This window comes from Budorcas taxicolor, chromosome 14 (genome assembly GCF_023091745.1).
Source record: "Budorcas taxicolor isolate Tak-1 chromosome 14, Takin1.1, whole genome shotgun sequence".
Classification (NCBI taxonomy): Eukaryota; Metazoa; Chordata; class Mammalia; order Artiodactyla; family Bovidae; genus Budorcas; species Budorcas taxicolor.
In genome coordinates, this window is record NC_068923.1 from 23495776 (window position 1) to 23520878 (window position 25103).

General features: G+C 45.3%; 1 protein-coding gene across 1 annotated transcript in view; it reads left to right on the forward strand.

The window, feature by feature from the left end:
• ADCY8 (adenylate cyclase 8) overlaps window positions 1–25103 on the forward strand; it is a 232153-nt gene that overhangs the window by 198473 nt on the left and 8577 nt on the right. The window contains exons 13-14 of the mRNA XM_052651651.1: window positions 6172–6250; window positions 14592–14750. Of these exons, the coding sequence (XP_052507611.1) occupies window positions 6172–6250; window positions 14592–14750 (238 nt within the window). The remainder of the gene's footprint in view (window positions 1–6171; window positions 6251–14591; window positions 14751–25103) is intronic.

A 25103-nucleotide genomic window follows, 5' to 3' on the forward strand; every position in this document is an offset into this window, starting at 1 on the left:
ACTTGATGAATACAAATGATTATTACAGTAAGTCCCCTATATATGAACAAGTTCCCTTCTGAGAGAATATTCAGAAGTCTAATTTGTTGGTAGGTCCAACAAATAGATACCCAGCTAACACAATAGGCTAAATAATCAGTTCCGTTCAATTCAGTTGCTCAGTCATATCCGACTCTTTGTGACCCCATCGACTGTAGCACGCCAGGCCTCTCTGTCCATCACCAACTCCCAGAGTTTACCCAAACTCATGTCCACTGAGTCGGTGATGCCATCCAGCCATCTCATCCTCTGTCGTCCCCTTCTGCTCCTGCCCCCAATCCCTCCCAGCATCACAGTCTTTTCAAATGAGTCAGTTCTTCGCATCAGGTGCCCAAAGTATTGGAGTTTCAGCTTCAACATCAGTCCCACCAATGAACACTCAAGACTGATCTCCTTTAGGGTGGACTGGTTGGATCTCCTTGCAGTCTAAGGGACTCTCAGGAGTCTTCTCCAACACCACAGTTCAAAAGCATCAATTCTTCGGCACTCAGCTTTCTTTATAGTCCAACTCTCACATCCATACATGACTACTGGAAAAACCACAGCCTTGACTAGACAGAACTTTGTTGGCAAATAATTCCATACTGTGATAGGTTTGTAATGTTTTTCAAGCAAATAATACATAGAAAACAAACACAAAAATAAAGAAAATATGTTTAATCTTACAGTACAGTACCAGCTACATCACCACTGGTTTTACTCTTGCTTCCAGACATCCTGGGCATCAAATAAAGACAGTGTACTTCTGTATACTATCTGTCACTGGACAATAGAGGATGCATGCATGTACAGTGTAGCCAGACTTGTGAACTAACTTGTGTGATTGGACATGTGAATGCATCTTTGCATCCTTGAAAGTTCACAGCCTGAAGGTTCATGGGTAGGGGACTTACTGTGTTAGACATGACCCTTTCTATAGCACAAATACTGTTATTCTTAGAAATATCCTTACTTTCAACTCTGGACTGCTATACCATACCTGATCTCTTAACCTGCCCTCTCAAGCCATCCTCCTCAAAGCTATCTGGTCAACTCATTATCCTTCTTAAAATGCTTAGGGTTTCCTTGTTACCTCTAAGGAGAGAAAAGTTCAACTTGTTTGTCAAGAATTTCAAAACCCTCCCTGGATTCCCATTGACTCCTCCAACCTTATCTCCTACAACTCCTCAGGTCACTGTTTGGATCTTGCATTGTAGCCATGGGAAACCATATGCTGTTTCCCACATGAGCCTCTGCACTTTCTTCCCCTTGCCAACACATCATGCTCAAGACTGCCTCCTCCATGAAGCCCTCTCTGATCATTCCTCATTTTCTAATCTGTGCATATAATTTTTTATCATTGCACTTATCTCTGTTACAATCATTAATTTCCATGTCCTCCTCCTCTGTTAGAATAGGAGCTTTTAAGGGCAAGGGCCATTACCCATGTTCATAATTTTGGCACTTAGTGGAGTATCTGGCAGCAGGTGCCCAATTAAATGTTTGTTGAATGAAATGAAAGAGTGATTGATGGAAATAGTAGTTCATTTGGAATCATATTATACCATTAGTTCACAGTAAGCTAAGTTTCATCTACCTACACCCTATGATCTCCTGAGTGGCTCAGTAGTAAAGAATCCATCTGCCAATGCAGGAGACACAAGAGATGTGGGTTTGATCTTGTGGGTGGGAAGATCCCCTGGAGAGGGCATGGCAACCCACTCCAGTACTGGGAAATTTCATGAACAGAGGAGCCTGGCAGGTTACAGTGCATAGGGTGGCAAAGAGTCGCACACAGCTGGGCAACTGAGCACACATTCACGCACCCATAAACCATGTGTTCCCCATGCTGTCGGTAGAACTTGCTTCCGAACTGAAGCGTATAACCTTTGCTATGGCCTTTGGTAGGATCTGCAGATTCACAGATGAATAAGATACTGTAAGGAGTTTGCCTACAAAAATCCCTTCAGTCGTGTCTGGCTCTTTGCAACCCTATGGATTATAGCCCTCCAGGCTCCTCTCTCCATGGGATTCTCTAGACAAGAATACTGGAGTGGGTTACCATGCCCTCCTCCAGAGGATCTTCCTGACCCAGGAATTGAACCCACTGCCTCTTCTCCTACATTGGCAGGCAGGTTCTTTACCACTGAGCCATCTGGGAAAAGGAGCTTAGAGGCAAGTAATTATAAGTAAGTGCATGTTAGAAAGCTGTGGTAGCTTACTGAAAAAGCATCATTGAGGTGTGGATTGATAGTCAGCCTTCACCATTCACTAGATTTGTGTCTCATTTAACATCTGAGTCTCAGTTTCTGCTTTATAGAATAGGGAGAATAATATTTTAAGTGTTGCTGTGACAATTAAAGTAGGCAATGTACACAAAGTGTTATTAGAGGTATGACATAAAATCAGTGCTAAGCAAATGCAGTCATTAGTATGGCAACAGAATAAAAGATAAATTCAAACTGGCTGATTTATTTTGGCTTTCACAAGGGGAAATGGGAACTAATTGCAGCATTAAAATTTGGCATCAGATGCGCAATGGCTAATGCTCTGACTTGGTGCCTGTGATGTGAATTCTCATCCTGGGACACAAATCAGCTGTGTGACCTTGAGCAAGCATCTTATTCTTTCTGGGCCTTAGTCTTCAACAAGTAAATTAAAAGGCTTGCAAGGACCATTATATGATGTATGGCACACATAATATGGAATTCGATGGGTCCATTAAATTCACATTGTGCAGTGTTTAATTACACAGAATTATTTTCATATACATACTAAGTGCAAAAATATGTTACAAAGCAGCCTGAACCCTATGATTCTAAATTTGTAAACATAAATATATTTTTGCATGAAGGAAAAGGAAATGGCATTGAGCTGGTTCCAAAATACTAATCATTGTTTTCTCTGGGTGATAGGCTGAAGAACAATTTTTATTTTTTTTATTTGTGAATTTGTATTAGCTTCCGAATTCACTACAACTAGTATGGGTACTCTGCAATGATTAATGCTCAAATTAAATATTAATTTTATGAGATATCAGATAAGATGGTCTCTAAAGATTGTGGTAGCCCTGAGGATCACATTATTCTACATGTGCTTTCACTTAACTATGTCCTTTTCTCTGAGGGTGGAGGATACTATCAATCCAATAACTTTGTTAATACAAATAAATTAGTTCAAAATGTCCTTGGTTTCGTGTCTCTGCCAATTAATATGTGACAAAGTATTACAGTTTTGTACAAATTTCAGCCATTTGGCTCTCTTTGGAAGTTCTTCAAATAGTCATAGAAGTTACAAAGAAAAAAAGAATCCTTTCAACTCACGATTCTTTCTGGATGTTCTTTGGCCTGGCTAACTTACAGTGCACATTCTGTAGTCTCTTCTCAGGCCATATTTTTTCCACCTGAAATACATCCTAAAGACCCAACAACCATTCATAATTTTCCTTTACTTTTCTTCCAAATGTGATCTAGTCATCTCTCTATTTTTAGTCAACCACTACTTTCATAATGATTTAAGATGTATTTATGTTTTCTCTTGAAGGTATGTTTTATGTGATAAGTTTCTGAGCTTTAAAAATTCTTCTGCATCACAAAGGAAAGCATATCAGAAGTGCCAGTCAGAGCAGGAGTTCAGGCTGTATTCATAAGGAGCTAAACACAGGACATGTTCCATTCAATCTATGCCACTTGAATGAGTGATTTTGTAAAATGCCACCACTAGGAACAAGTTGATGTACTGGGAGCTTTAAGGGGTAAAGAGAGGGAGACATGGGCCACACGCCATGCCAAGCATGTATATTGCTAAGATTGGGTCAATTATTTCTCATAATTAAGGAGGTAAATGCAACTAGAGTCCTTCACAAGGTAACAAACTGAGGTTCAGAGGTATTAAGTAGCTTGTCCAAGGTCAAACCATTGGTCAGCAGCAGAGCTGAGACTGGAAGCTGGGTCTGCATGAGTGCAGCATTTTATTTTGTCAGGTGTCCACAAGCTTGAAGGACCAGAGAATTGTGACATGAAAAAAGGGTGGTGTTAGTATGTCCCTGTGCACAGCACTGTGGTGACTATGACTGAGTGAATGAATGAATCCTAGCCGCTAAAATTCTGGATGGCAATACATGACTTACAGTCCAGCTGTAGGCTGTACGGCTCAACCAGATCTGAGCACTCTCTCCTGCTGAGTCTGCGTGTGGCGTCAGGCTGGATGTATGGTATTTATTTATCCTGCCTGCACTAGAGGCTTGTGAACCAGCTGTCAGCTAAACAAGATCTGTGTCTCATACCTATAGACTGCTCTCCCCCCTTTTCTTCCCAAACTCTTCAGTTCAGTTCGATTCAGTCGCTCAGTTGTGTCCAACTCGTTGCAACCCCATGGACGGCAGCACACCAGGCCTCCCTGTCCATCACCAACTCCCGGAGCTCACTCAAACTCATGTTCATTGAGTTGGTGATACTATCCAGCCATCCCGTCCTCTGTCGTCCCCTTCTCTCGCCTTCAATCTTCCCCAGTGTCAAGATCTTTTCAAATGAGTCAGCTCTTCACATCGGGTGGCCAAGGTATTGGAGTTTCAGCTTCAACATCAGTCCTTCCAATGAATATTCAGGACTGATTTCCTTTAGGATTGACTCTTATCAACCTTTAATATTCAGCTCTTGAGTCTTGACTGAATATCCAGCCTAGTTTACTTTCTCTTCCCTTGTATTCCCATGGCAGCCAGAGTGTATCCTTACTATGGGGTATACCATGTTATGAAATCATCTGTCTAGTTCTTTCCTTTACTGAACTGTATTGAGGGCAAAGGCAAGGTATCTTCTTCAGCTCTGTATCCTATCATGTGCCTGATACACAGTAGATGGTTAGTAATTATGTGCTTCATTGGGGCTACAGAAAAGAGATATAATAATGAGTTTCATCTATCTCCAAGGAAAAGCAGATGGAACTAGGAATTCGTGAATCTGCATCTTGTTGCAGCCTACAGAGTTCCTTGGAGCCCTGGGTCCCCATGTGCACAGTATCTCCCCAAGAGAAAGCACATTTCCATTCCTAAGTCTCTGTTCTGCCTGGAGAGCTGGACTGGATCTGGCCCTGTGTAAGCTGGGAGGGGGTCTTTTAGAGTAAGGCGAGGTGAAAAGCTGGGCTTGGCAGTTGAGTTCATGCTGTCATTTCCCTGAGCCCCATGCTCCTCCTGCTAGTCTCCAGGGAGAACAGAAAAGGGAAGGCTGGAGATGGCCTGGGTGCCACCATATTTATGCCCATTCTACTCTCTCTGAGCACTGCATCTCATCTCTGAAGGCCCCGTTGTGTCCTTTAACACATCAGAGTCAAGTTTCCTCTGAATGAGTTCTGAGTATGTGTATGCTGGTGGTTGGGAAGCTATAAAACAAAGGAGTAGTGTGATCTGGTGCTGTTGCTGCTCAGTCACTAAGTCGTGTCCGACTCTGCGACCCCAGGGACTGCAGCATGCCAGGTTCCTCTGTCCTTCACCATCTCCTGGAGTTTGCTCAGACTCATGTTCATTGAGTCAGTGATGCCATCAGACCACCTTGTCCTCTGTTGCCGTCTTTTCTTCCTGCCCTCAATCTTTCTGGCTTTCATGGTACTAAAAAAACAAAACTCTAGCAGCCATGCAGAAAAGAGATTGTAAAGGAGAACAACAGTGCCCCAAATTGCAAGAAGACTTTTTTATAAAAACCGAAGTGTGATTCTTAGATCACTTAGAACAGGCATTGTCACATAGCAAGTACGATGTGCCTGTCTCTTAAATGGGGCAACACTGAAGAAAGAGAATATCTGTCTTCACATGGACCTTTGTGACAAGAAAGTGTAAGAGTGCCTGGAAATTTAGAAAAAAAGCTTTTTGCAATAGAAGACTTCGTTATTAATGTGAATGCATTGTCTAGATGCTAGACTTTGGAGTCTTCCACCAGGTATGACCTACTTGACCTTGTGGCCTTGGGGGTCAACTGGTTTCTGATTAGCCTATGTGGAGGCCTTCCGAGAGCCCCTATCATATAGTGAGAGCTCAGAAAACAGCTGCTCCTTTCTTTTTATCCCACTCCAATCTGAATCTCAGTTTCATAATGGGTCTCCTTGAAGTCGCTTCATAGTTGTCAATAACCATGCCACTATTTGCATTTCTCCTCCCAACAGAGATTTCCTGGGGACCAAGGAAGCGTCGCTGCTGCTAATGGCCATGTTCCTTCTAGCTGTGTTCTACCATGGACAGCAGGTAATCTGACGTCTTCCTCTGCCTGCCTGTGGTTACCTGGCATTTCCCGCTGCCATAAAACTGGCCTGGGGGGCCACCACTCATCTCTGCATAGATGACTTTTAGTAGCTTGCAGCAAGTGGTGATTCTTCTTTTTCTTCTTCTTTTATTTTCTTTTGTTTCTTTCCTTTTTTTTTTTTTTTTTTTTTTTTTGGCCCCTTGGCTGAGCCATGCATGGCTTGTGGGATCTTAGTTTCCTGACCAGAGTTTGAACCTAGGCCCTAGTAATTAAAAGCACTGAGTCCTAACGATTGAACTGCCAGGGAATTCCTAGCAAGTTGTGATTCTTAACAACGCAATTCCTAGTATGGAACACTTACTAAAAAAACTAAGATGCAGATGATTTGGAGAGGAAGATGGTCTTCATTCCCTTTAGGTGTATCTCCTTCAGTGAAATGATTATAAGGGGGGGGGAAAAAAAACAGAGCTTTCAGTTTCTGGCTGAGGCCAACTGGGATCTCTTCCAGTTCTGTTGCCTGGATAAAACTATTACTATGGAAGTTGACCTGATGGGACAGTGGTAGAGAATCTTCCTGTCAGTATAGAAGACCCAGGTTCGATCCCTTGGTTGGGAAGATTCCCCTGGAGAAGGAAATGGCAACCCATGCAAATATTCTTGCCTGGGAGATCCCATGGCCAGAGGAGCCTGGCAGGTTATAGTCCCTGGGGTCACAAAGGGTCTGACACAACCTAGCAACTAAACAATAACAATGGAAGTTGTGTAAATCAGGTTTGGGGATTTTTGTGTTTTGGCTTTTTTTTTTCATTTTAATTTTCTATTGGAGTATGGTTGAGTTAAAATGTTATGTTAGTTTCAAATGTACAGCAAAATGATTCAGTTATATATGTATCTGTTCTTTTTCAAAATCTTTTCCCATTTAGGTTATTACAGAATATTGAGTTCAGATAGTAAAGAATCTGCCTGCAACTTAGGTGACACAGGTTCAGTCTCTGGGTTGGAAAGATCCTCTGGAGAGGGAAATGGCAACCCACTCCAATATTCTTGCCTGGAGAATCCCATGGACAGAGGAGCCTGGTGGGCTACAGTCCACAGGATCTCAAAGAGTCAGACATGGCTGAGCGACTAACACGCTCACACAGCACAGAGTGTGGAGCAAAGTTCCCGTGCTATACAATTGTTGCTTGTTTGCTAAGTCATGTCTGACCCTTTCGCAATTCCATGGACTGTATAGCCCACCAGGCTCCTCTGTCCACGGACTTTTCCAGGCAAGGATACTGGAGTGGGTTGCTGTTTCCTTCTTCCTTGTTGGCTATCTATTTTAAATATAGGTATGTGTACATGCCAACTGGGTGGTGCTAGTGGTAAAGAACCCACCTGCCAATGCAGGAGACATGAGAGACGTGGGTTCGATTCCTGGGTGGGGAAGATCCTCTGGAGGAAGGCACGGCAACGGACTCCAAGGACTTCTTGCCTGGAGAATCTTATGGACAGAGGAGCCTGGAAAACTACAGTCCATAGGGTCGCACAGAGTAGGATACAACTGAAACAACTTAGCATGCACGCACACAGGTACATGTCTATTCCAAACTCCCAGTCCGGCTTGAGGACCATCCTAACCAAGGTTCCAATCCCACCCTGCCTCCAAGAAGTTTGTGGCCTTCTCTCTGACTCTCTGTTTCCTCCTCTTTAAAATAAGACAGTAATTCCTGACTAGGGCTGTTTTGAAGAATCATTTGAGATGATTGTACGTAGCATTTTGAGCACTGCCTTTCAGAGATAGAGGAGGCGTTTCATCACTGATTTGTCCTGAGCAGATCAAGTGCCTATGGTATTGATGCCACTTCCCCGTCCGCCAGGATCTGGGGCGGGCACCACGGATAGCCTCGTACAGAACCCCGTCCCTAGCCCCAAGGCTTCCTGTCTCCTGGAGGAGAGTGGACACTAAGTAATGCAGTGTGGGATGTGCTATGAGTGGACCAGCCTTGTCCAAGGACCTCAAGAGTCAGAGAAGCAGGAAATTATTCTGCATGGAGCATCACACCAGGCTCACCCAAGAGATGTCACCTGCCCTCCACAACTGGTAGGATTTCTCCATGCAGACGCAGACCGTGAATGCAGCAACACTCGTCACTTTCTGCTAGAGCAAGGCCGTCTGCTTCACTGCTGTGCTCTGGATCCCAGTCCGTCTCTGTGTGTGTGTACTTCAAAAAAAGAAAAGTAACCAGGAGAGGGAAAAAACAAGAAGACTATCAGCCAGAGCAGAAATAGAAACATACCACTGAGAAGTCACCATGGAGACAGGGAGGTAGTGAATCCTGAGAAACCAGGCATGAAACAGCCAAAAGCCCCAGGAAGCTAGAGATACATACAAAAAGTTATTTGTAATAAAGCGGGATGGTAACATGTTGTTTAATCACTAAGTCATGTCTGACTTTTTTGTAACCCCATGGACTGTAGCCCACCAGGCTCCTCTGTCCATGGATTTCCCAGGCAAGAAGACTGGAGTAGGTTGCCAGGGGATCTTCCCAACCCAACAATCGAAACTGTGTCCCCTGCTTGGCAGGTATATTCACCACTGAACCACCTGGGAAGCCTGATAGTAAAATGTACTCAGGGGGACAAAATCAATAAAACTAAACTTGGCAATCGAAGAAAAGAAGGCAAGAGTTAACATGTATAGCCTCCTACTATGTGTCTGGCACTTCACCTGTATTATCGAATCATCTCAACAACCTGAATGGTCATTACGACGGATCCTGTTTTACAGATGAAGGAAGTCAGGCTACTGAGCTAGAAAGTGAGAGAACTAGAATTCAACCCCAAATCTGTCTCCAGAGCCCACCTTTCCACTTTCTCGATTGGGGGAAAAACAAAAAGCACTGTCTGTGTATCTTCACAACACCAAGGGCATTCAGTCCTGCAATATGACCTTACCTTGCTTTTCAGTTTCAGCTGGAACACTAAGCCAAAGGTCAAAGTCTGGCCGCTGGCAGTATCCCCCTACTTAGGTCTTTCTGGTTTTCCCTGAGAGCTGGGATCATGTCCTCCACGTCCTAATGGCTTCTAGTTACAGGGGAGAAATTCTTCATCTGACATGCAAATGACAAGCCATTTGAGGGCTGTGAAAACAGAATCAGACAAGGCAATCCTATAGAAAAGTGTAGGTATACTCCATCACGTGGGTTTTAAACTGACAAGTGAGAAATTCTCAGGAATGGCTAAGAGAAAGTTCAGAATTGGAGGGGGGAGGTCCTTATTTTAGAATAGGAAAGCTGTTTCTATCTTCCCTGTCGCCTTAAGGATTACTCTGTGCCTCTTAGTGCCTCCTCAAAGCTCTTCTGAAATTCTGATTCAGTTTATTCTATTCTCCATTTGTCCTGCAAAACCAGATAACCTCATCTCATGAAGAATATGAATAAAGTAAGAGCAAGTAAGTGAATAATGAGGGCCTGAGTACTTAAGTGATATCTGATTATTTTCTTTTTTATTTTTAACCTTCAAAAGGTTTTTTAAGAGATTTTTTTTAATGTGGACAATTTTTAATGTCTTTATTGAATTTGCTACAATACTGTTTCTGTTTCATGCTTTGGTTTTTTTGGCTGCAAGTTGTGTGGGGTCTTAGTTCCCCGACCAGGGATTAAACCCGCACCCCTTGCTTTGGAAAGCAGTCTTAACCCATGGACCACCAAGGAAGTCCCTCAAAAGGTTTTAAAATGACATAGCTGCATCCCATAACTGTAGCAGTTACAGATGCACCCTTTGGAGTGGGGTAGATATTATTCAAATCCCAACTCTGCCATTCAATAGATAAGTGACATTCAGTCATTTATCCTTTCTGTATCTCCGTTTCCTCACCTATAAAGTGAGTATGATAGTAACAGTTTCTGTTTTTTGTAGTATTAAAAAAACTGTAACATTGTAGTATTTGTAGTATTGTTTTTTGTAGGTTTTTTTGTAGTATTATATGAGAATATAATTATAATGCACCTCTCCCAGTGATTTGCACTTGGAGTAAGTGCTCAAACATCGTGAGCTATTAATTTTTACTTTGGAAGCAAGAGTCTGAGACAAACAGAGAAAGTGTTGTTATCCATCTGGTCGCAAGGCAGCAGCAGAGACTCAAGTCACTTGAGGTCACAAAGTCACAAAGGAGAACCAAACAGAAACAGGGATACAAATGCTCCAACTTCTTGGTCCACGCCCTCTCCACCACGTGGTGCTGCCTGTCTGTTAGAGGATACCTTTCTGCAGAACTGCATCACCTCGAGCATCATTTCATGACGCCCATCAGAGTCCTGTTCATCCGGATCAAGGCCGTCCATTCCTGGGTCTGCTACCTGCTCCCACTGTGTTCCCTGGTGACTCAGAGGCCCTCTATTTTTATTAAAGCCTGAATAATCCCCACTGATGCCTGGTACACAGCAGCATCCCAGTGGGAGCATGTGTAATTGTACATCTCCAGAGTGACGGAGGCGGTTATGTAACCGAATAATTGGGAACTCTCGTCCTGCACATATGTGAAAGCAATATGCCAATTCCTCCTCCTCTGAGGCAGGTGAACATCCTGAATGTTGGACAGAAGAGAGCAGACAGCCAGGTGCCTCCCACCTCGTGCCTGATTCATTGCAGCCCTGAGGTTTGGGCGTGGCCTCAGCTCTCCCTTCAGAGCAAAGGACATCACACCTGTTCACAGAGATAGAGATTAATGAGGTCAGGTCTCTAGTCACTTACTTCCGGGTCTGATAAAGATAGGCATTAGGATTGTGCAGCTTAGAAAGACCAAGCCTTGGGACCAAATTATTAAATTTGCATCCCAACAAAGGTCCGTCTAGTCAAGGCTATGGTTTTTCCAGTGGTCATGTATGGATGTGAGAGTTGGACTGTGAAGAAAGCTGAGCGCCAAAGAATTGATGTTTTTGAACTGTGGTGTTGGAGAAGACTCTTGAGAGTCCCTTGGACTACAAGGAGATCCAACCAGTCCCTTCTAAAGAAGATCAGCCCTGGGTGTTCTTTGGAAGGAATGATGCTAAAGCTGAAACTCCAGTACTTAGCCCACCTCACGCGAAGAGTTGACTCATTGGAAAAGACTCTGATGGTGGGAGGGATTGGGGGCAGGAGGAAAAGGGGACGACAGAGGATGAGATGGCTGGATGGCATCACCGACTCGATGGACATGAGTTTGAGTGAACTCCAGGAGTTGGTAATGGACAGGGAGACCTGGCGTGCTGTGATTTATGGGGTCGCAGAGTTGGACACGACTGAGCTACTGAACTGAACTGAACTGAACTGAGGCTCTTGGAAGAATAGATGACCTTGAGATGCTCAACCTCCCAAACCTGCCATTTCTTTACCTGCAAAAGGGAAAGTCTAATAGTTATCTATCAAGAGGTGGAGAACTGCTGAATGAAGTCATGTTCTTAGAGTGCAGGGGTTAAAAGCCACCGCTTGGAGTCCAAATGCCCTGAGTTCAAAGCCCAGCCTCTATTTGTGAAACCTTGGGCACCGGACTTTACCTTCCTGTGCCTCCGTTTCCTCAGTTATAAAATGGGCATAAAAAAGTACCTGCTTTGTTGAGCCATGGTGTAATTAAAAGACTTCCAGTATGTTTGAAATGCTAAGTACAGTGCCCAGTTCAAGACAAGGACTTAGCCCGTGTTAATTATCATTCTGTGTTAAGAGCCTGGCACAAAACATATAAACAATGTTTGTTAGTTCCTTTGGTACTCTTTTCTTTTTTCTTTTATAAACTCAGAAATTCATTTCTCCCAGGGGAGGATAGGAAGTCCAAGACCAAGGTGCTGGCAGATTCAGTGTCTGGTGAGGAGGGCCCACATCCTGGTTCATAGGCTTCTCACTACATCCTCACATGGCAGGAGGCACAGGGACATCTCTGGGATCTCTTTTATAGACCTTGATCTCATTCATGAAAGTTCAAACGTCATGACCTAAACACCTCCCAAAGGCCCCACCTCTGAATACCATCACTTTGAGGGTTAAGATTTCAAAATATGAATTTTGAGGGCACACAAACCCTTGGTACTGTTTTCATGTAGCCAGTTCCTAAATGGTTTGGGAAGGGAAATCAGAATACAAAAAGTTGAAAAGGATTATTCATTGTATCTTGCAACTCAGATACAATGCAAGTGAAAGTATTAGTCGCTCAGTCATGTCCAACTCTTTGTGACCCGATGGACTGTGGCCCACCAGATTCCTCTGTCCATGGAATTCTCCAGGCAAGAATACTGGAGTGGGTAGCCACTCCCTTCTCCAGGGAATCTTCCCAACCCAGAGACTGAACCCAGGTCTCCCACATCGCAAGCAGATTCCTTACTGTCTGAGCCACCAAGGAAGCCCCTCAGATACAATTAATTCAGTTCAGTTGCTATCATGTCCAACTCTTTGCTACCCCATGGACTGCAGCACACCAGGCTTCCCTGTCCATCACCAACCCTGAGCTTGCTCAAACTCATGTCCATCGAGTTGGTGATGCCATCCAGCCATCTTATCCTCTTTCATTCCCTTCTTCTCCTGCCTTCAATTTTTCTCAGCATCAGGGTCTTTTCTGATGACTCAGTTCTTTGTATCAGGTGGCCAAAGTATTGGAGCTTCAGCATCAGTCCTTCCAATGAATATTCAGGAATTTCCTTTAGTACTTGACTGGTTTGATCTCCTTGCTGTCCAAGGGACTCTCAAGAGTCTTTTCCAAAACCACAATAATCTAACAATAATACCACAGATACCACCACCTACCAGGTGATTGTTGTAAACACTTTGAAGATTCTTGTTGAGCTCTTTTTAGCCTTAGAATATTTCTCTCTATGAATGTGCCTGCAAATTATTGTGTTAAAAGATATTTGGAATAATTCCTCTCTGTGTGGTTATACCTGTAGGTTTGCTTGTTTGTTTGAGCTTTTAAAAATTCCATCCAGTTTCATAATTAAGTAAAATATTTCCATGATTCAAAAGTCAGGATTATAAAACAAGATATAATTTTTAAAGTTTAAATGTATCCCTATTCCTTCATCCCACCTTCCTCATCTCATTGCAATGATTTTTTATATTTTTGTACTTCGATTTTTAATAAAGAAATATATATATATGTGTGGAGAGAGAAATATATAGATATTCCCTTTCCTTAGATTGATAATGGCAAACTGTGCATGTATTTCTCTGCCTTAGATACCAACCCATCAAAGTACATATAGAGAAATATTCATTTCTTTTTATAGCTGTATATAAGTTTATTCAACCAAAATGAGCACTTGGATTGTTTCCAGCTTTTGCTATTAGAAATTCTGCTGAAAGAATAGCCTTGCACCTCTGCCTTTTCATATTTTTGCCATCCACTGAGACTTGCACATAAGACAAAGAAAAAAACTAGCTGAATTTTTTTAAGCCCTTGAATTCAGGGCATCTAACCATGTGTTTAATGGTGCAACATATTGTTCATTTCAACAGTTAAAGACTTTGAAATAATGACATTACTAAAAGCCCTCATAAATATGATTTCTGAGATTTTTTAGAAAAGGAAACTGTCCTCTTTCCAATGAAAAGAAATGCTAAGATGGGAGAGAAGTTGGCGAAGGGTGGATACATGTATATGTATGGCAGAGTCCCTTTGCTGTTCACCTGAAACTATCAAAACATTGTTAATCAGCTATACCACAGTACAAAAGATAAAGTTTTTAAGAAAGAGTAACAATTTTTAAAAATTAAAAATCAAACAGGATTTTAGGAGAAGAGGGAACTAATACGTATTAAATACCTACTGTGACTCATATGTTCTACCTACAACTTCCTAAATGATTCCTGACCCAGGGATTGAACCCACGTCTCCAGCACTGCAGGTGGATTCTTTACCACCGAGCCACTAGGACATCCTTGTTGTATAGATTAAAGGCATTAATATATGTGTATTCCCTAGAAAAGTTCCTGGCACCATCTAATGAGCACAGCCTACGTGTTAGCTGGTTTTACTACTGTAATTTATTTGTTGGGTCAAGAAATATTAATGGAACACCAGCCCTGTGCCAGGAATGTTGCTGTATGGTAAGGATGTGATAGTGAACTGGGGGAAGAACCTTGACCTTACAGCACCTGCAAAGCACAGTGGAGGAAAGAATCAATGGCAAAATCCTAGGTGCCCCAGTGCTAGGAAGGGGAGGTACACAGCCCTGTAAAATCTACTTATCTTCTGATCTCTTGGTGTCAGGCAAAAGGCCTCCCAAAATGTTCAGCTTGGGCTCTGTTTCACCTGTGGAGGGCTCCGGAGAAACCCTGTCCACCTCCCACAAACGTGTGTCTGAACCCGTTCCTTCCCTTCTGTCCCCTGAACCGCAGCTGGAGTACACGGCCCGCCTAGACTTCCTGTGGCGAGTCCAGGCCAAAGAGGAAATCAACGAGATGAAGGAGCTGAGGGAGCACAATGAGAACATGCTGAGGAACATCCTGCCCAGCCACGTGGCCCGCCACTTCCTGGAGAAGGACCGGGACAATGAGGTGAGCCCAGGCTTGTCTGGCCCCCGAGGACGGGCAGCCGCAGGAGGGCTGTGGTAGGACACACTGACCCCAAGTGCTCGGAGGGTCCCGCTGTCCTCGCCTGGAGACCAGGCCCACTCCCCCGCACTCTGAAACACGCATGTGGCCTCCCCAGCTTCTGGTACCTCATCTGTAAGATGCATGTAATAAGTTCGCTAGTGCAAGACTGAGTTGGGATTTTAAAGTTTTACATAGGTGTGTGTATATATATATAGAAATCCAACAATTCCACTTTGGGGTTATGTAACCAACAGGATGGAAATTAGAGTCACAAGAAGACAGCTGCACAGTCACATTCATAGCAACATTATTTATAATAGCGGAATGTTGGGATCATACAAGACTCCATCAAAAGATAAATGGACAAGGGAAACGGGGTCTGTAGGTACAGTGGAATGTTGTGTGAATACATATAGTGGAATGCTGTTCAGTCTTTGGAAGGAAGTAAATTCTGACACATGCTGCAACATGGATGAAGCCTGAACACTACAGCAAGTGAAGTAAGCCTTAGCCTTTGACTACAAAAGGACAGCCTTGTCTGAGCAAAGCAAACTAAACCTTCCTGTTGTCCGAGTCACAACAAACACTCAAAAAATATTTCTCAGGCACAGACTGTGCAATAAACATCTAAAAGGCCCTGGGACGCTTCTGAGGGATTACCTAGACAAGGGCTTGCCATCATGTAGCTTATATTCAAATGGGGGCAGAGAGATAACAGCCCAGTACAGAAGCACACTGTGACGGCGCTGCTCTGATGGGTGAGCAAAGGTTACCTGCTAGTAGCTGCTGGCAAGGGCAGGTGTGATCAGGGGAGATGCCCACACCTGGCCTGCAACAGAGTGATGGGAAGGACCAAGTCATGCTAAGAGAGTGGGGAGGAGGCAGGGCAATTCAGGAGAGAGAGAACAGCACAAGCAGAGACAAGGTGAGGATGAGCTTGAGGTGCCCGTGGAACAGGAAGGTCGGGCTAGAGGATTATCTCAGTCCCCCAAGGCTGTTATAATAAATATTGCATAACTTAAAGCAACAGAAATGTCTTCTCTCACAGTTCTGGTAGCCAGAAATCTGAAATCAGTGCAGTAACATGACCATGCCCTCTCTGAAGTCTCTAGGAAGAATTCTTCCTCCTCTTCCAGCTTCTGGTGGTCTCAAGCACTCCTTAGCTTGTGGCCACATCAGTCTAGTCTCTGCCTTAGTCACATGACCTTCCCCCTCCTTATAAGGGCCTGCGTCCTCTTTTCATATGAGGACAACAGTCCTTAGATTTAGGACTCTCTCTCTCCAATATGACCTCATCTTAGCTTAATCACATTTGCAAAGACCTCTTTTCCAAATAAGGGCTCATTCTGAGGTTGTGGAAAGAAAGAAAGGGAAAGGGAAAGTCGCTCAGTCATGTCTGACTCTTGGCAACCCCATGGACTATACAGTCCATGGAATCCTCCAGGCCAGAATACTGAAGTGGGTAGCCTTTCCCTTCTCCAGGGGATCTTCCCAACCCACGGATCGAACCCAGGTCTCCCACACTGCAGGCAGATTCTTTACCAGTTGAGCCACATGGGAAGCCCGGGTTGTGCGGGGGACATGAGTCTGGAACACTTCCCATTCCAAGGATGAAGAGTGATGAGTGATGTGAGAAGGTCTGGGGCCAGGGCCTGGTAGTTGGGTCTCATGGAGTATGGTAGGGTTCGGGGCACCCTTTTGAGTGCTGTGTGAGCCTTTGGAAAGTGTTACCTAATCTGACCAAATGCTAATAGAGTGTGGATAGTTCAGTTCAGTTCAGTCACTCAGTCGTGTCCAACTCTTTGTGACCCCATGAATTGCAGCACACCAGGCCTCCCTGTCTATCACCAACTCCCGGCGTTCACCCAAACTCATGTCCATCGAGGCAGTGATGCCATCCAGCCATCTCATCCTCTGTCGTCCCCTTCTCCTCCTGCCCCCAATCCCTCCCAGCATCAGAGTCTTTTCCAATGAGTCAACTCTTCGCATGAGGTGGCCAAAGTACTGGAGTTTCAGCTTTAGCATCAGTCCTTCCAAAGAACACCCAGGACTGATCTCCTTTAGAATGGACTGGTTGGATCTCCTTGTAGTCCAAGGGACTCTCAAGAGTCTTCTCCAACACCACAGTTGAAAAGCATCAATTCTTAGGCACTCAGCTTTCTTCACAGTCCAACTTTCACATCCCTACATGACCACTGGAAAAACCATAGCCTTGACTAGACGGACCTTTGTTGGCAAAGTATGTCTCTGCTTTTTAATATGTTATCTAGATCGGTCGTAACTTTCCTTCCAAGGAGTAAGAGTCTTTTAATTTCATGGCTGCAATCACCATCTGCAGTGATTTTGGAGAAAGCAAAGGAGAAAAGGAAAGATATAAGCATCTGAATGCAGAGTTCCAAAGAATAGCAAGGAGAGATAAGAAAGCCTTCCTCAGTAATCAATGCAAAGAAATAGAGGAAAACAACAGAATGCGAAAGACTAGAGATCTCTTCAAGAAAATTAGAGACACCAAGGGAACATTCCATGCAAAGATGGGCTCAATAAAGGACAGAAATGGTATGGACCTAACAGAAGCAGAAGATATTAAGAAGAGGTGGCAAGAATACACAGAAGAACTGTACAAAAAAGATCTTCACAACCAAGATAATCATGATGGTGTGATCACTCACCTAGAGCCAGACATCCTGGAATATGAAGCCAAGTGGGCCTTAGAAAGCATCACTATGAACAAAGCTAGTGGAGGTGATGGAATTCCAGTTGAGCTGTTTCAAATCCTGAAAGATGATGCTGTGAAAGTGTTGCACTCAATATGCCAGCAAATTTGGAAAACTCAGCAGTGGCCACAGGACTGGAAAAGGTCAGTTTTCATTCCAGTCCCAAAGAAAGGCAATGCCAAAGAATGCTCAAACTACCGCACAATTGCACTCATCTCACACGCTAGTAAAGTAATGCTCAAAATTCTCCAAGCCAGGCTTCAGCAATACGTGAACCGTGAACTTCCAGATGTTCAAGCTGGTTTTAGAAAAGGCAAAGGAACCAGAGGAAAGACTTGCCAACATCCTCTGGATCATGGAAAATGGAAGAGAGTTCCAAAAAATCATCTATTTCTGCTTTATTGACTATGCCAAAGCCTTTGACTGTGTGGATCACAATAAACTGGAAAATTCTGAAACAGATGGGAATACCAGACCACCTGACCTGCCTCTTGAGACACCTATATGCAGGTCAGGAAGCAACAGTTAGAACTGGACATGGAACAACAGAGTGTGGATAAGAGAGTCACAAAGCCAGAAACTAGTTAGGTCATCAGGAAAGGGTCTGATGGGGAGGCCTAAGATGTCGCAGTGAGATAGAAGTGGAGGAATCCCAGGTACCTTTACAGATTGGAGTCAACAGGACTCGATAATGGAGTGGATGTGAAAGGTAAGAAATGGAGAGAAAAAAAAAAACACACAAAAATCAAGCCATTTGTTTCACCCTCTCACCACCTAGAAAAAAGTAACTCGAGGGAAATAAAAGATGCCTTTAAAGACCTGAAGGGTTATCGCATGAGAGGGACTGACCTTGCTCTGTGAGACTCCAGAGGGCAGACCCAGGGCCGTGGACACCCTCAGGGGATATCTCTGTATTCAGCACTATGTGGAACCCTATGGTGATGGAGCCATCAGGCTGTGAGACCCACAAGAGCAGGGAAAACGTCAGCCTTAGTCACCACCAATCCTTGGGCCCTGGTGCCCTCACCCTGTGGTCTTGCTCGCTAAAGGTTTGTGGACGAACTAGAATGGTGAGTTCCTTTGCTGAAACTTTTTAAGTGGCGAGAAGAAAGGCCTTGCCAAGGACACTACAAAGGCAAGGTCAGTTGTCGGGGAGACCAGACCAAGACAACCCTTCCACTAGAGAGTTTCAAACTGAGTCAAATAGGGGATGAAAAACTCATAGAGCAAAGATCACAGACTGGCTGATCCTGAGACAAATCTGGCCAGCAAGCCAGTGGGCTGGGACAGTGGTCAGTTAGCTGTTTTGCTTTTTGGTTTTAATTGGTAGAGTAGATGCCTTTAGACATGGAATGGACTCTCCAATTTATTCATCTCTACTCTGACACTTACGTTACCTGCTGGACCTCTGAAAACATTTGGGGTTGTGACCCCTGCCTTAGGATAGAATTTAGGAGAGACCTACAAGGTCTATTTCCCATCTGAGCCTCTGCAAAAGGCCAGTGGGAGAGAAACCAAGAGCATGAGTCATCTGCTGCTTGAATAATCAGCCCTTGAAGAACTCACGCCCTTGAGAGTCTGTTGGATGCAGATTAAGGCACCAAACACCCTGAACAGATGGAGTTCTCTGGAATTGGGTTCAAGCCTGGTTTCCTTAGAGCTCCCTAAGGTCAGGGACTTTGTTGCAAGAGCTTCTTGAGGAAGCCAAGAAAGCGAAATGTCGCTGAGCATCAACAGCGACCACCGGAAGAAGCAGATGGAACGCTGGAGCCCTTGGAGGGAAGACCCACAAAGAAATGAAAGGAAAGCCACCTGTCAATCAAGACACCAAAACAATGAGTTATTTGGAACCAGTGGGGAAGAACAAGAATGCACTGGCTGACTTCATACTGAAAGGAAGGAAACCAACCAGAGATGCCCAGACCCCAGGTCATCAGCGATTATTCTAGCCAAACCCCCACTGAGCAAAATAAAGGTCAGGCTCAGCCTTCATCACATGGATAAGACATTCTCAATAGAAAGTCTTGTCAAGTTCATTTGTGGTTTTATAAATATTTAAACAGTTTGCACTTGGCTAGGCTTAAACAGAGAAAGTTTTCGCTTTGCCTGGAGGACTTCACGTTATACTGCCGTATCATTTACTGAACACCTACTGTGTGCCAGGTGCTGAGACAGGCAACTGATGAAAATGATCTTTCATTCTATTCACAACCTGAAGAGGAGGGTTCTGTGACCCCCACTGTCGTGATGAAGAAACTGGGGCTCAGAGAGGTCCATGGTGTGCCTCTGTTGACTTTAGCAAAGCCACGACTCTGCTCCAGCCCCTCGAATTTCTTCCATCTGTGCCACGTTACCCCTTACTGTGCTGCTGCCGTGGTGCCCCAGGAGTTTGTCAAGATGAGGGAGTGTGTACGTGTGTGTGGTGGTTATAGAAGATGTCTATGTGGCGTGATTTATATTGCATAGGTATCTGGAAAGATTGGGATGTGTGTCTGGAAATATGAACGTATATGTGCGAGAACTTGGCATTTGTGTGTGTGTGTGTGTGTGTGTGTGTGTGTGTGTGTGCTTGTGCATGTGTGTGTGTGCAGGAGACACAGGCAGAGTGGTATAACATGTGAAGGGGTGACAGACAGAGGCAGGACAGCTATAGCCTGCCAGAATTCCCAATTTCATGCTCTGTTTCCATAAGAGGCATTTTTAGCTTCTTCTCTTGCTACAAATCTGACTGTGATAGAAACCTGTGAATATCTGCTTGGGGACATATGTGACTTTGGGTCCCAGCCTTCAGAGGCGAGGGCACTGCTCACAGATATGGGCAACAAGGCAGTAAGAATGATTCTCCTCATTTCATCGATGAAGAAACTGAGGCTCAGAGAAGTAAAGGAATTTGCCCAAGGTCACAAAGCTAGTGTGTGGTGAGCTGGAATTCGAGCCCAGGTGTGCACAACCTCCAAGCCCAATGCTGTGCTTTTTCTCCTGCACTTTGCTGTCAGGGCCTGAGTGGCAGAGACGGGGGAGCAAAGGCAAGGAATGACGCAAGCCACCCAAGCCTAGGGCAGCTGACAGAGCCTTGCCCTCGGGAACATCCTGTCCGAGTCTGTTCCGGCTGTGTCAGCCACGCAGAGGTCCTGGCAGCTTCTGCTATCCTGCTTGACTTTCGGCTTAGAATAGCACTCAGCACGCCAGGCAGGGACTCTCTTGCCGATCAGGCCAGCTGGGCCGGGTCAGCAGTGTCAGGCAGGCGCTCGCTGAGTCCCAGGAAACCTGCTCGCTCATCCCGGCTCTGTTGGAACTTCTGAAAGACAGTGACAAGGGCAGTTGTCTCAGGTGCTGGACAGCCCGTGCCACACAAATGCCGCCTCTGCCCTGAGCTAGCTGTGTGACCCAGGGCAGCTTATGCAACCTCTCTGAATCCATTCTGTCATCCAGCTGAGGAGGAAATAATACCAACCTTGCTGAACTGCTGTGAGAATTAAATTGGGCAAGAAGAACGCATGAAGTGCCCAGTGTGGCCAGCTGTAAGCAGGGCTCAGCGTAGAAGAGCCATTTGGTATATTTGAAAATCTGATGCCTGAACTTCAGTCCTGGCTCCTCTCATGACTCTGTGACCATGAACAAGTGGCTAGCCTCTCTAGAGCTCATTTTCCGCATCTCCACAGTAACAGTATCCCCCAACTGTACGTTACAACATTTACATGAGTTATTATGCATAAAGGGCTTAAGCGGTGCCTGGCACATTTTACAAGCCCTCTGATTCTTGCTGTTGTTAATTCTGAAAATATGAGTCATCATTACTCTTTTCCACTCCCAGCCCCACCTCCCACCTATTCACTCCGTCATTCATTCCCCAAGGATTTCTTGAGGGTCAACCATGTGCCATATGTTATTCTGGATCCTGGGGTTCAAACAAACAAGAACAAAGAAGACGAAGTCCTGCTTGATATGAGGCACGTGTTTTTCTGGGAAAACAGACATTAAAACGAATGAATATGTAACACAGTTATATATTAATGTCAGTGTTCTATGAGGGTGGACGAAGCTGAGTTAGACAATTGTTGTTGTTGTTGTTGTTGTTCAGTCGCTAAGTAATGTCTGACTCTTTGCGATCCCCTGGACTATAGCCTGCCAGGCCCCTCTGTTCAGGGGATTGTTCAGGCAAGAATACTGGAGTAGGCTGCTGTTTCTTCCTCCAGGGGATCTCCCACCCCAGAAATCAAACCCGCGTCTCCTAAATTGGCAGGCAGATTCTTTACCACTGAGCCACCTCGGTATCCCCCAGTAAGAGAAAACCACGTGTGAAAAGAGGGCATTTACACTGGAGGGTCCTGGAAGTTCTCTCTGAGCACATGGCATTTGAGCTGAGACCTGAGGATACTTACAAGGCCAGGAGGTATCAGACACTGTTTCTCCCCTGCAGAGAGGTGACTTCACTTAGTATAAGACACACAGGGCTTTGGATCAGACAGGCCTGGGCCAATGAAAAACCAGACTTGGTTCCCTGGGCAAAATCTTCATCTTGGCTTCCGGGTAGGGGGCAGAGGGTGGAGCATGCAGGCGCTCGAATCCTCTGCAAAGCCCAAACCTGTACATCCAGCCAGAGGAGGGTGACAATGAAACAATAATGGCCTTTCTATACTCATCAATTCCTCCTCAGTGTTCAGTGTTTTTATCTTTTTAGAACTCAAAATAGAAAGAAACAGATGGCACACTCAGTGCGGTCGATTGGAGCGAGTCAGGTGATAGTATGTCTCTAAAGGTGTGGACAGTTGTGGGCAGAGGTCTGGAGCTCTACTGTGAGCCCCTCCAAGCACCCCACCCCCTTCTCCCTGCTTGCTTGGAAAGGGAGGGGCAACCTGCCTGGGTCACGGCAGTGACCTTGCAAGCCCTCTGACACCCAGATGAGGGTTATCAACTGGGGACGCTGGGCCAGAGATCCAGGAGCAGGGGAAGAAGAATGAGGTCAGTATATTATTATTCCTTTGGTTCCCTCCCTTGGGATCCATCTGAGGCTGCCTACATCCCCCACAGAAACTGACAGCTCCTCCCGAGGCCACTGCTGGGCCGCCTCCGATGTCAAATCAACATCCTTGTGTCTGGCTCTTCTCATCCCTTTGAGCCCAGGAGGACGGCAGCTCAACTGCCACAGCTCAACTGCCACGAGCCCTGTTTTCCTGAGGGATTTCTTAGGGGAAACTTGTACTTGACCCTCATCTTCCTAGTTAAGCCCTTTGTAAATTGTTGTCCTTTAATCGCTAAGTCATGTTCAACTCTTTGCAACCCCCTAGACTGTAGCCTGCCAGGCTCCTCTGTCCATGGGATTCTCCAGGCAAGAATACTGGAGTGGGTTGCCATGCCCACCTCCAGGAGATTTTCCTGATCCAGGGGTTGAACCCACATCTCGTGCGTTGGTAGGCAGGTTGTTTACTGTTCACCTGGGAAGCCCTTTGTAAATTACCCTCCTTGAATTATCTTAATTTGAATGTGCCCTTTCTTTTCTGTTGCGTCCCTAGTTGAAGCCACAGGAACAAAGAAGTGGGTAAAGCCTCATAGGGTCAATAGTCTTGGGAACTGGTACCGTCCCACGCCTGAAGGGTCAACAGATAGAGCAGTTCCCGGGACCAGTGACAGTTGTAGCGCTAGGAGAGGGCATCTCAACAGGAGCCAGGCCGCCAGGGGAAGACAGCCACTGCTGACCGCAGTGCAGAGGATCAAGGGCGCCACACAGAGCATCTCGGGAAAACCAGGGCGGCAGCAGATCAGACTTGAGCATCTCCTCTACCCCCGAGGGACCTGAAGCAGAGACCTGATCTCCCTGGCCGAGACCACAGGACTACATCTGCAGGCTCATTGTCTCCTCTCTTCACGTGTTCCCAACTTGGCCCACTGAGGAAAGAGCTTCCTGTGACACCTTCCACCCTCTGGGGCAGTGCTATGGAGGCGGGGTCTCATCATCACCTATCCCACCTTCCCCGCCCTAGTGGATGTGACTGGGGAGGCCAGAGTCATTGGACTACTGTGCTAACGGCTCATGAGTCCCACAGTCTGTCTCATTTCCTCTGGGACTTGTTTGTGCCCAAGACAAAGAAGTTCTGTCCTTCCACTTGGCCAGCCCAGTAGTGCAGAACCCCCTTGCTACCCGCTAGGATCACAGAATGTGACTGTGTTTGGAGAGGGGGTCTTTAAAGGGAGAGGGTAGGGTTCTCATCTAAAATGCCTGATGTCTTTATAAGGGGAGGAAATTAGGACACAGATACACATGTAACAGACCTCACGTGAAGACCCAGGGAGAAGAAGCCATCTGTAAGCCAATGCAGAGCAGCCTCAGAAGGAGCCAACCCAGCCAACACCTTGACCTTAAGCTTCTAGCCTCCAGCACTGTGAGAAGGTAAACTTCGGTAGTTTAAGCCGCTTGGGCTGCAGCACTTTGTTACAGCAGCTTGAGCAAACTAATACAACAGGTAATTGAGCAAACAGATTTTCTTTCTCTCCAAATCACAGCCATTCAGAGGATGAGGTTCTGTAGGTTTGCTTATGCAAGGTTCTCCGACCCATAAAGCAGCCAGGCTTCTCCTACGGTATCGCTCCATTGTTCAAGGCCAAAGTGAATGACCCAGCCTCAGAAAGCTGTGTACCACGGCTATGCAACTTGGCTACAATCTGCACTGCCCCCCAGTCCAACCCAATCCAGCTGGTCACCAGCCACCTCTGCACTTTTGAATGAAGGTTAGCAAAACCGTCCATTCAGATGTACCCACTCTTAAAGCTCAAGTCAACTGATCATGGGTCAGGGACAACCTCTTTCTCAGACCAAGGGCGTAAAAGGCAGAGAAGGCAAGTCCAGGTGTGCTGAGTGGGAAAGACCCTGGACGTCTTTAACTCTGGCTCTTCTGCTGCCAACTGCATGATCCCAATGTCTTAAGTCATCCGTGTCTCATTTTCCTTATCTGTATAGTGGGTATAAAAATTGTACCTACTTCTCACAGGATTAGTCCAAGGATTAAAGCATGGGATTCTATCCAAAAGTGCTTTGTAAAGCTTTAACGTTTCCTACACAGGGTAAGGGACCTGGGTTCAATCCCTGGGTTGGAAAGATCTCCTGGAGAAGGAAATGGCAGTCCACTCTAGTACTCTTGCCTGGAAAATTTCATGGACGGAGGAGCCTGGTACAGTCCATGGGGTCACAAAGAGTCAGACACAACTGAGCGACGTTACTTTCACTTTAGACCCTGTATAGGGCATGTATGACATTGCAGGCATCCAAAAACTACTAATTGGATGATTTGAACACGCTGAGATGAACGGCGTGGAGTCCCTGCCCTTGCGGAGTCCACAGGTAAAGGAAGAGAGGGACATTAAGACGATGCACACGGCGGGCCCAGGTGCCCGCACGGCCCAAGTCAGCCTCCCACCCCTATCAGTGAGTCCGGGAAGTTTTGCAGGAAGATATGATACCTAGGTGGGTAGTGAAGGCAGAAAACTAGAGTTAGCCTGGTTAGGGAGGCTCATTGCAGGGAAGGAAGGACATATTCTATCAAGGGACAGACAGTAAAAATGAAAGTATTGAAGAGGATGTGTCTTTGGCTTCTTCCAGAAACAT